The sequence below is a fragment of the Dreissena polymorpha genome, chromosome 4 (genome assembly GCF_020536995.1).
Source record: "Dreissena polymorpha isolate Duluth1 chromosome 4, UMN_Dpol_1.0, whole genome shotgun sequence".
Taxonomy (NCBI): Eukaryota; Metazoa; Mollusca; class Bivalvia; order Myida; family Dreissenidae; genus Dreissena; species Dreissena polymorpha.
This window is the reverse complement of record NC_068358.1, coordinates 26,614,207-26,627,367: the sequence shown is the minus strand read 5'-3', so window position 1 is coordinate 26,627,367 and position 13,161 is coordinate 26,614,207. Positions and strand designations below refer to the sequence as shown.

At 36.1% G+C, this 13,161-nt stretch overlaps 1 protein-coding gene across 4 annotated transcripts in view; it reads left to right on the top strand.

The window, feature by feature from the left end:
• Positions 1-13,161, top strand: part of LOC127878044 (receptor-type tyrosine-protein phosphatase F-like) — a 92,637-nt gene that overhangs the window by 64,862 nt on the left and 14,614 nt on the right. For all 4 annotated transcript variants that reach the window (XM_052424446.1, XM_052424447.1, XM_052424448.1 and 1 more), the window contains 4 exons: positions 1,342-1,490; positions 2,579-2,714; positions 6,855-7,004; positions 8,154-8,253. In XM_052424446.1, the coding sequence (XP_052280406.1) occupies positions 1,342-1,490; positions 2,579-2,714; positions 6,855-7,004; positions 8,154-8,253 (535 nt within the window). The remainder of the gene's footprint in view (positions 1-1,341; positions 1,491-2,578; positions 2,715-6,854; positions 7,005-8,153; positions 8,254-13,161) is intronic.

Here is a 13,161-nt window from a genome sequence, read left to right as displayed (position 1 = left end):
AAGTTCAAGGTCGAGGTCATCCTTCAAGGTCAAAAGGTAAAAAAAATAATAATTTCAAAGCGGCGCAATAGGGGACATTGTGTTTCTGACAAACACATCTCTTGTTTTTTTCAAACATGGTTAAAAAACACAAATATTTATTTTTATTATTTTATTTTTGAAATACCGTCCAACCCTTCCACCCAAGAATCCCCCCCCCCCCCCAAAAAACAATATTGTTTTTTTTTTTTGCATTTTTTTGCATTTTTGGAAGATAATGTAATAAATGACCACACCCCCACATTATACACCCCTCTCCACTCCACCCCTCCATCCTTTGTGATTGAAATTGAGATAGGTCCCTACACCTTTAAAAAGAAAAATAGATGAGCGTTCTGCACCTGCAAGGCGGTGCTCTTGTTAATGATTCCAGTCTGTAACATGCAGTCAATAAAGATGCTTACAAACTGTGTAACAAGTGTGTATCATGCAATTCATCAAGAAGGTTACATGCAGTGAAGAGTCTGCCCCAAAAATATGTTTAGACTATAGGCCTTTCTAAATAATTTTGTTATTTCTGTTTACGAGTCAATGAAAAAACATGGGGATTTAAAATAGAAATTAAATTGAGAAAATAGTCTTTAATTATTTCTTCCACTGCCAATTAACCGAAATAATTCGAAATAATTGTCACCAGCCCACATTTAAGCCATAGCAAAGTTGCAAAACTGTTTGACCCAGTAAATCGGATTGGGGTTGTAAAACCACAACAGTTCTGCAAAAAAAAAAAAATTGCCATATTGAATACAGTTACATGATGTACTTATGTCAAAAATTCACTTTATTTGTATTTCACAAAAATGGCACATTTTTGTGTTTATGAAATTCTTAAACACTTGAAACACTTACACACTTCAATATTGGCAAGATGTTTCTTTTTAAAATAGAAATTGTGATTGTATTGATTTAATTGCTTTGGGCAATTGAAAGTCATTCAGACATTGTATGGCCACTGATTGACTCTTCAGCTTATGATTAGCTGTTAAGATGTTATTTAATACTTACACTTATACACAATAATTCTTCAATGAGCAAACAGCATAAAAACAGAACAGCCTGCGAGTCACTAGCAGTATGTTCAGGTTTTATGCTGTCTGCTGTTCATCAGTATCTATTTGTTGGAAATAAAGCATTTAAAATTTGAATCTTAAATAAGAAAAGACTTAAATTAAATGTAACATTCTTAAGCAATCAAAATGAGTGAAAATACATATCTTAGTGGTATAGGGTTAAATGACACCTTTACAATGAATCGAGCGTTCATCAAATGTACTGACAGCCTTGTAAACACTGTCTATTCAGGAGGGCAGTGACCTTACACGGACGATCCAACACTTTGAGATGGCAGGGTTCACTGATGATGGTGCAGAGCCCGGTTTCCTGCTCGAGGTGCGGCGCAGGGTGAACCATGCCCTGGACCAGGTACCAGGACCACTCCTGGTTCACTGCAGGTATTCATTAGTATAACGTCTAAGTGTCAGGCATTTAAATGATTATGAAATTGATTTCTGCATGGCATCTGTAAAACAATTGGATCTATGATTGTCTAAATTGATTTGTTGGTAACTTAGAAGGAAAGAATATGGCCCATTAATTTTAAAGTCAATAGGATAAAGGTCAAGGGGCATGTAACCAGAAACTGCACTTTATCTTGAGATAGTTTTGACCAATGATCATTCAAATTTGTAGAATGTTTACTAGAGTGATTGAGAAGATGCTTATTGATTTTGAATTAAAAGGTGAAGGTCATAGCAGTTGGTAACAGGACATTTGTTTGGGCACAATATTACGAGAAAACTAGTGTCGTTCAGATTGGTATAGTAGTCACAAAGGGAGAAAAGAAAACATTTTTGCATTTTTATTTTGAGATCAGCAATTCAAAAATCAAGGTCAAATGAGCTTGTGACAAGGTATTTGTGTCTGCATGATCTTTAGAGAATGCTTTGACCTAGGATCATCTAAAATGGTTGCTGGTTACTTGAAACAAAATCTTTTGATTTTGAGGTCAACATGTCAAAGGGATAGGTCACAATGTCTTGAGTGTACTTTGACCTATGATCAGGCAAATTGGTTACTTAAATGGAAAGGAAGATGCCTATGAAGTTTGGGGGCATCAGGTCAAAGGTCAAGGTCACATAGGCTTTATCATGAAATTCATTTGCAACCATAGAGAATGCTATGACCAATGATCATCTGCATTGCTAGGCTGGTTACTTGGTAGTATATAAAGATTCCAATTGATCTTAAGGTGAACTGTTTATAGATCAAAGGACATAGTGCTTGAAGTATGAAAATTGCTTCCAAACAATATAAAGATCATTTTTAAGATCATGAAGACTAAGATTCTCTATAGTAAAGATCATTTTTAAGATCATGAAGACTAAGATTCTCTATAGTAATCTTGAGAAAGGAATAATAATGTTCAAGTTTAAAAATCAAAGGTCATCGTACCATGACTCCAGGCTGTGCTGCAAGACAGGCGGGCATACATTTTTTACAAACAACTCTTATTTTACTGTTCATATTTTGTTTCCCACAGATGTGGCGGCAGCAGGACAGCCACATACATCGCCATTGACTACTGCATCAGACAGCTGGAACAGGAAAATTTTGTGGACATTTTCAGCACTGTTCTGCATCTTCGTAAATTTCGCACTAACATGATTAGGACTCTGGTTAGTATAATGTTCCATATGGTCAAAAACCAGTTTAATCCTTTTGTCAATGCATCATATACCTTTGGTGAATCAGCCGACCAAAATTTGTTTTGATAAATATTGATAAAATTGCACTTCCCATTTAGACATTTATAAAATTCAGTCTTGAAAACTCTGGTTGATCAGATAACTGTAAAAAGGGCAAAAACAAACAGAATGATTAATACGACAAAGCTTACACCATCTAAATGTTTTAATACCAGCACCTTATTTCATTGGTTGAATTTCTGTGCATAACTGGACAAGGAACGAATGAGATGTCTGGTCAGTTATTCAGGAGTGCAAATATGTCCTAGCCTTATCTCGTGCGGCAATTAAGTAGACTTGTGAATTTGCGCAAACAAGGGGGCCGACGATTGCCTTTCCTATACAGTAAAAAATGGGTCTGACGATTACCTTTCCTATACAGTAAACATATATTTTCAGACTCTTAATTTGGCTGCTAATTTATTGACATAGATTGTTGCGCAATTATGTAAGTTGGTTTTTAAATTTTATGAGATTACATTATTAGATTTGTCAAACATGAACTGTTTTTAATCACTGAAATATAACTAATAGTTGCTCATATCTATTAATAATTGAGAAGTAGCAGCGGTCAATTGATTTGTTAATTGTTGGTAAACCTGCGTGCCTCAATCTAGGCTGTAGATGCTCTTTAAATGCAAAAATAATCAATTAGTTTTCTTATAAATTGCATTTATATTTTTGTGAGAATCTACATGACATGAGTAATATATTTCAAATTTTGGTAAACTCTATATCAGGTCTGATTTTAGGTGTGTGGTACATAGCCTTGTAGACATAGTGATAATGTTGGAAGTAGCAGTGGCTTCCATGCCATGTCGAGTCATCTGTTTTTAGGCTTGTTAGTGATAAATTACATTTATTGTTTTTAGCTCACCTGAGCAATAGCTCGGGGTGAGCTATTGTGATCACTCAGCGTCCGGCGTCCGTCCGTCTGACTGTCTGTAAACAATTTGTAAACATCTTCTTCTACTAAACCATTGAGCCAATTTCAACTAAATTTCATGTGGAGCATCCCTAGGTCATGGGACAAAAGAATTGTTAAAAAAAAATTGATCACATGACCAAGATGGCCGCCATGACCATATATGGTAAAAACCTTAAAAAATCTTCTTGTCAGAAACCGCTCATCAGATTTTCAAAAAATTTCACAGGGATGACCTTTAAAGGCTCCCCTGAAAAAGTTGTTCAAAGAAATTTGATTCGTCAAAAAACATGGCCGCAGGAGCTCGTTGAACTTTGCATGTTTATTCGTTTTTGCCTATTTTGTGAAAACTTTCAAAAATCTTCCACATTTTTGGTCCGATCCTTTCCAAATTTGCACATTGTCTTTATATCAATGAGGACACGAACCCTACAAAAAATGAGCATTATTGGTCCATGAAGTACAGAATTACCTCCCCTTGAATTGAGAAAATGGTGTTAATGCAATAAAGTCCAAATTTTTCATCCAATTCTTTCCAAACTTGTAAGGATTTAGCATGGTTCAAACAAGGGAAACAACTACGGTTTATGCATGTTCTTTTTATTACAGATTTGCCTCCCTTTAATACATACAAAATCTCATTTTACAGCAGAGATCCAAATCTGACCTGTAAATGAGCCCCATATTTACTGCCAGTGCTAGGTTACCTTTTCCCATTTGATCATTCTTAAGTATTGGTCTTGTAATGCTGCGACTGCTTCTGCTAACTGGCTACTGCTACGAACTATCTACTACTACTAACCTACTACGACTACTACTACTACTACTACTACTACTACGACTACTACTCACGACTACGTCTACTACTACGACCATACTTAACTACTACTACTAACTACGACTACTACTACTGACTACTACTAACTACTATACGACTACTACTACGACACGACTTCTACTACTACTACGAGGTACGACTACTACTAGTACTACTACTACTACCACCACCACCACACCACCACCACCACCACCACCACCACACCACCACCACCACACCACCACATCTACTATTACTACTTCTACTACTACGCCACTACACACACACACTAACACTGACTACACGACTACTTACACAACGACTACGCCACACTACTAACTACTACTACGACACTACGACTACGACTACTACTACGACTACTAACTACTACTAGACTAACTACTACTACGAACTACTTCTACTACTACTACTACTACTACTACTACTACTACTACTACTACTACTACTACTACTACTACTACTACTACTACGACTACTACAACTTCTATTACAACTACTACTACTACTACTACTACTACTACTACTACTACTACACCACCACCACCACCACCACCACCATTCACAGTGACAAAAAACGTATTCACACAATGGCTGCTACTACAACTTATAGCCCATATAGGGGGGCATGCATGTTTTACAAACAGCCCTTGTTTCTATGGGATTTTAACCACAACTGTTCATGTTTATCTCCGACACATATTTTTAGGTCACCTGTCATGAAGTGACACGGTGAGCTTATGTGATCGTGTGATGTCCGGCGTCCGTTGTGCGTGCCTGCGTGTGTCCGTCCGTCAACAATTTGTTTGTGTAGACAGTAGAGGTCACAGTTTGCATCCAATCTTGATGAAATTTGGTCAAAATGTTTATCTTGATGAAATCCGGTTTGGGATTGTATTTGGGTCATCTGGAGTCAAAAACAAGGTCACTAGGTCAAATAATAGAACAACCTTCTGTAGACAATAGATGTCACAGTTTTCATCTAATCTTTATGAAATTTGGTCAGAATGTTTATCTTGATGAAATCTGGGTGGGGATTTTATTTGGGTCATCTGGGGTCAAAAACTAGGTCACTAGGTCAAATAATAGAAAAACCTTGTGTAGACATTAGAGATCACAGTTTTCATCCAACCTTTATGAAATTTGGTCAGAATTCTTGATGAAATCTGGGTGGGATTGTATTTGGGTCATCTGGGGTAAAAATCTAGGTCAAATAAATAGAAAAACCTTGTGTTGACAATAGAGGTCACAGTTTTCATGCAATATTTATGAACTGTGGTCAGAATGTTTATCTTGATGAAATCTGGATTGGGATTGTATTTGGGTCATCTAGAGTCAGGAACTAGGTCACTAGGTCAAATCATAGAAAAACATTGTGTAGACAATAGAGGTCATAGTTTTCATCTGATCTTAATGAGTCAGGTGAGCGATTCAGGGCCATCATGGCCCTCTTGTCTTAAACAAATTCTCAGTCTTAAAACACACAGTAAGCAATAGGTCCTTTACATATCATCAGTAGCTGTTTGGTAAGTTAATTTCGATATTATTCCTGTCATAGATATTTTGTTTCTTGTCTTGTACAATACTTTTTGTGTTGACACTGAAGATTGTTTCGAGCTGAACAACTATTTTAGATAAATTGATATGTGATATTATATCAAATTCAATAATTTTATTTTAAACATATTTTGAAGTCAGGATATGTTCTAGATTAGAACTTACTTTGGGAGTAACACAATTTTTGTGAAGATGTGTGTTTTTAAAATCTTTCATTATATAATCGAATATAATTAAATGACCCAATGTAATTGACCACAATTAAAATGACCTCAATCAACAGCCCCAAGTTAAAATATCTCTAGAAATGGTTTAAAGAGTCCCACATTTAAAAATAAATTATGAAATGGTCCTTCTTACTGTTAAAATGGACCTATTTGATTATGATTAAAACATCTCCACTTATGTTTAAAACTGTCTGTAAAATTCTATAATTAAGTTTCTTGCCAGGTTTAAAAAAAATGGCTACAGTTTTGGTCATTATGCTTCTGGTAGGGTGGCATGTAGCAGTGGCACTGTTTGTCCGTCTGTCCGTCTGTCAGGCCTTGCTTTCTTCTTGACTTATATTGATAAATATTTTCATGTTTTCACCAGTTTCAACAATCAACAAAGCTGTAAAAAGAATAAAGTGAATGCATGTTCTTAATTGAACCCTTTGTTAACAGTAATCTACAATTTGCACTTCAGAAGATTGTAAGATTTCCCATAGGAGTTTTGTGAAAAAGTGGATACAATCCAATTAATTATATTGCAGTCCCAGTATCGTCTGATCTATGACACTGTCGCCCTCTACATTCAAGTACGTTCCACTGTGATACCATGTGCCATACTACCCACAACAACTCAAACAATGTCTATCACCGACCCACAAACCAACACCAACGGATACCAGAAAGAGTTTCAGGTAATAGTGTAGTGTAACCCAGAGCTGTACACTTTTCCTGATGCACAAACCCACCAATTACAGAAAGAGGTCCATTTAATAGTGTGATTTAACCCAGAAATATAGACTGCTGATTACAGACCTACATTTTTTCACATTCCAGAAGAAGTTACTTGTAATAGTGTAATATAACCTAGAAATATATATTGTCAATCACAGACCCACAAGTGCTTATGGATAATGGATGAAGTTTTAAGTAATACTGTAGTGTAATCTAAATCTATATTTGCCTGTAGCTAATCCCATTATACATACCCTAAGGATATCAGCCCACTATAATTTTTTAACTAAAATAGACTTATAGACCGATTATACTGCTGCCTCATCAAAGACAACTTCAACTTGCCGATATATTGTTTATGCTAGTCAGTTAGAAGGTAAACCCTTTTGTTTATGCTCTCTACATCAATATGTGTTAATTCAATTGTGTTCGCCCTACTTGACATTGTTGTAATAAGGTGATAGGCAGCCTCTCTGCAGCATGAATTGTGATCTTAATGCCCTTGAGTGACATTTACCTTTTTATTTGACATGACTCTAGATAGCTAGAGGAGAAAGTTCGGAGTTTGGAGAAAACCCGAGGTATTGTCATAGCCAGCTTGTCGTGTCTGCTGTCCGTGTCAAGGTTTGTAAAGGTTTTTAACATTGGCTCTTCATATGTAGATGCACCTTGATGAGTTCTACACGCCACACCCATTTTTGGGTCACTAGGTCAAAGGTCAAGGTCACTGTGACCTCCAAAAAGAAAAGAAAAAAATCTGACAAGCTTTCGCAGCCGAGTGTGGCACCCGTTATGCGGTGCTTTCGTATTTTAATATAAATTAATTGATTTTTACAGAACTTGAAAAGAACCCTTGTTTAATTCCCAGCCTGGGAACAAGCTTTGCATGGCAATTGTTCATGAAATAGTTTTTGTAGCCATTTTCTACTTCCCTTTGATTCACGTAGGGTATTTGTCAGTTACTGGCAGTTACCCAAGAAAAGTACTATGTTGAAAATGGCACAAAATTCAACCAAAGAAACAATGTGTGTCAATGATTCATCAGTACTCTTGATGTTTTAAAAATTCTAAACTCTAGGTCTAATATGCCTATAATCATTGAATTTCAGTTGCTAGACAAAGTTGTGCCAAAAATTTCTATTGGAGAATGCGCCAGTGGTCATCGTGAAGAGAACAGAAAGAAAAGTCGGGACATCATGATGCTGCCTCGTCAGTATTAGGCAATCAATTATGAAACAAAATCGCTTGCATGTTTTTATGCCCCCGGTAATTGGCATATAGCAGTTGAACTGTCCGTCAGTCAGTGTGTCTGTCCGTCCGTCCCAAACAAAACTTTAACATTGGCCATAACTTTTTAAATATTGAAGATAGCACCTTGATATTTGGCATGCATATGTATCTCATGGAGCTGCACATTTTGAGTGGTCAAATTTCAAGGTTTACATCATCTTTCAAGGTCTAGGGTCGAAAAAACAAAGTCAAGGGAAGTAATAAGCTTTAAATGGACATAGTTATCTGACCTGCCCACGTATATATTTTTGTTAAATAAATCAAAGCGGCGCAGTAGGCGGCATTGTGTTTCTGACAAACACATTGTGGTACAAGGTCAAGGTCATCCTTAACGGTCTACTGTAAAAAATACAGATTTAAGGGAAGTAATAAGCTTTAAAAAGGGAGAAAATTATTCAATATTGAACATAGCCACTTTATATATTTGGCATGCATGTGTATCTCATGGAGCTGCACATTTTGAGTGGTGAATCTACAGTCACGGTAGTGGCTTTAATTATTTGCTACTAAAAATAGAGATTTGTTACAGACAATTATTTTCAAGGGAAGTAATTTATATAATTATAAATTTCATATTATATATTTCCTTACCAAGAATTGAAGTTCTTTTCACAGTTACTGTACAGATTTATTATTTTGATTATTTATAACCCAAATGATTGATTTTTCAAAGTTTTTTTTTAATGATATAATTATAATTTCTTTGATGTTCATTACATACCTGTGGACTTATGTCCATAGATACATGATCAATTCTGGCTATGATCTCTTTTAAACCACAGGCCTTGGTTGTCAGTGATGTCTGACATGGTCATAATTGACTGTGAGACCCCCCGGTTGGATTGGACATAATTCAAGGGAAGTAATAACCTTTAAAAGGAGATGATTTCTATACATACCAAATGATAAATAGAAATTTTATTTCAATGTGGCGCAGTAGGGGGCGTTGTGTTTCTGACAAACACATCTCTTCTTTAAAAGCATATCTTATATGTGCTTTTTTCAATTATGTTAAATAAGTAAATGTTGTATCCCATTATCAGACGTGCATAGTGGAAAATGAACTCAACTAAGCATTTCTGACATGTATGAATAAAGCTATTAAAATAGTTTTGTAATTTAGCTCAATTGAGTTCAAGGTGCTAATTGTGAGCTTTTGTGGTGGGCGGCTCAGACGTTTGTCAAGTGTAGTCTGAGTCATCAACAAATTGCTTCAGACAAATTATTTCCTTCTAAACTGCTGTGCAGATTTCAATGAAACTTCACAGAAATTATCCTTGAGTGACTCTCATAAGATGATGGGGTCCTCTGCATTTGTAGGTCATCAGAGCTAAAAAGATATTTAATATTTAAAAATTCTCCTATGCAATTATGAGAGTACGGGGTTTTAAATATAGTGTGTTTCATTGTATAGTGATTTTCTACTAAGTTCGAATTTTGCCCCTGTTGTCAAAACTGGCCATGCCCCAGGGTTCATAATAAAGACTTATACAATAAACAACATCTAAAATCTTCTCTGAATCTTTAATGCTGCAGTTTAATATTTGGTGTTCAACATTGTATGGTAGACCTCTACAAACTTTATTTGAATAATGCCTCTGAGATAATAATTAGCCCTCCCTCTGGCTTACTTGTTTTTCTCATATGTTAGTCAAAACTTCAAAAGTCTTATCTGAAACTGCAAGGCCCATAAATTTGGTATTTAGTATATAACTTTATATGGTGGTCTTAAAATAGTGCATGATGCTCAATTCATGCGTTGGGGATAAAAACTTGCCATGCAGAAGGGGTCAAATCATTAATATACAGTTATATAAACATTTTAAAATCTTTTTTCTCAGAAACCTAAAGGATCAGAGGTTTTATATTTGTTGTGTATCATCATTATATAGTGATACTCTACCAAGTTGGCTCTAATTTGGGATCAGCTTGTTTCCATTATATGTATAAAAACAAAACTTTAACATGTTTATCCTTTTAAACTCCAAAGCCCAGAGTTGTTTTTTTTTGGGGGGGGGGGGAAGGGGAGGGGGTAAATTATGTTATGGTCCCATATTAAGTTTGTTCAGGTGAGGCCCTATAGTCACTTGTTTTCCCTACAGTTCATGTATTTATTGAATACTTAAATTCTTCTTTTCAGAAACAGCAAGGCCCAAAGGTTTGGTTTTTATCATGAAACATTATATTAATGGATCGCCTAGCAAGTTTGTCCTTTGAAAAATCTGATGAAATCATGCCCTTGGGTTCAAATCTGGGCATCTTGTTTCTCTGAAATTACAAGGCACATAGGCTTAATATTTGTATTTAATATTGTATTGTGGCCCTCTAGTTTCTTCAAATCATACCACTGAGGTGAAAACTCAGTAAAAGTATTCTCTTGTGATATTGTTTGTTGATTTTCATTGTTCCTTTTTTTCTTGCTTTACACAGAATGAGAAATCTAGGGCTATCTTTGCCTTGTTGTTTTCAAGACTTGGTGTTACAGTGTTTTATTAGCTTTGCTAAACAAACTATCTGTATTCAACACTTACTTGTGATTCTCAATTTTGTCAAATTAGTTATTTAAGATCAGATTTGATTCATACTTTGACAAAACAACACTTACCTGACATACCACAATGGACTCCACCCAAACCATCCCCCACGCCCCACCCTAGAATCCCCCCCCCAAAAAAAAAATGATTTTTTCTTTCTTTTTTTAGCTCACCTGAGCGATAGCTCGAGGTGAGCTATTGTGATCACTCAGCGTCCGGCGTCCGTCCGTCTGTCTGTCTGTAAACAATTTGTAAACATCTTCTTCTACTAAACCATTGAGCCAATTTCAACTAAATTTCATGTGGAGCATCCCTAGGTCATGGGACAAAAGAATTGTTAAAAAAAATTTGATCGCATAACCAAGATGGCCGCCATGACCATATATGGTAAAAACCTTAAAAAATCTTCTTGTCAGAAACCACTCATCAGATTTTCAAAAAATTTCACAGGGATGACCTTTGAAGGCTCCCCTGAAAAAGTTGTTCAAAGAAATTTGATTCGTCAAAAAACATGGCCGCAGGAGCTCGTTGAACTTTGCATGTTTATTCGTTTTTGCCTATTTTGTGAAAACTTTAAAAAAACTTCCATATTTTTTGTCCGATCCTTTCCAAATTTGCACAGTGTCTTTATATCAATGAGGACACAAACCCTGCAAAAAATGAGCATTATTGGTCCATGAAGTACAGAATTACCTCCCCTTGAATTGAGAAAATGGTGTTTATACAATAAAGTCCAAATTTTTCATCCAATTCTTTCCAAACTTGTAAGGATTTAGCATGGTTCAAACAAGGGAAACAACTACGGTTTATGCATGTTCTTTTTATTACAGAATTGCCTCCCTTTAATTCATTCAAAATCTCATTTTACAGCAGAGATTCCAAATCTGACCTGTAAATGAGCCCCATATTTACTGCCAGTGCTAGGTTACCTTTTCCCATTTGATCATTCTTAAGTATTGGTCTTGTAATGCTGCTACTGCTTCTGCTACTGCTACTGCTACTATTACTACTACTACTACTACTACTACTACAACTACTACTACTACTACTACTACTACTACTACTACTACTACTACTACTACTACTACTACTACTACTACTACTTCTTCTACTACTACTACTACTACTACTACTTCTACTTCTACTACTACTACCACTACTACTACTACTACTACTACTACTACTACTACTACTACTACTAGTACTACTACTACTACTGCCACCACCACCACCACCATCACCACCACCACCACAACCACCACCACCACACCACCACCACCACCACCACCTTCTACTACTACTGCCACTACTACTACTACTTTTACCACTACTACTACTACTACTACTACTACCACTACCACTACTACTACTACTACTACTACTACTACTACTACTACTACTACTTCTACTACTACTACTACTACTACTTCTACTACTACTACTACTACTACTACTACTACTACTACTACTACTACTACTACTACAACTACTATTACTACTACTACTACTACTACTACTACTACTACTACTACTACTACTACTACTACTACTACTACGCCACCACCACCACCACAACCACCACCACCACCACCATTCACAGTGACAACAAACGTATTCACACAATGGCTGCTACTACAACTTAAAGCCCATATAGGGGGGCATGCATGTTTTACAAACAGCCCTTGTTTCTATGGGATTTTAACCACAACTGTTCATGTTTATCTCCGACACATATTTTTAGGTCACCTTTCATGAAGTGACACGGTGAGCTTATGTGATCGTGTGATGTCCGGCGTCCGTTGTGCGTGCCTGCGTGTGTACGTGCGTCCGTCCGTCAACAATTTGTTTGTGTAGACAGTAGGTCACAGTTTGCATCCAATCTTGATGAAATTTGGTCAAAATGTTTATCTTGATGAAATCCGGTTTGGGATTGTATTTGGGTCATCTGGGGTCAAAAACAAGGTCACTAGGTCAAATAATAGAACAACCTTCTGTAGACAATAGAGGTCACAGTTTTCATCCAATCTTTATGAAATTTGGTCAGAATGTTTATCTTGATGAAATCTGGGTTGGGATTTTATTTGGGTCATCTGGGGTCAAAAACTAGGTCACTAGGTCAAATAATAGAAAAACCTTGTGTAGACATTAGAGATCACAGTTTTCATCCAACCTTTATGAAATTTGGTCAGAATTCTTGATGAAATCTGGGCGGGATTGTATTTGGGTCATCTGGTGTAAAAATCTAGGTCAAATAAATAGAAAAACCTTGTGTTGACAATAGAGGTCACAGTTT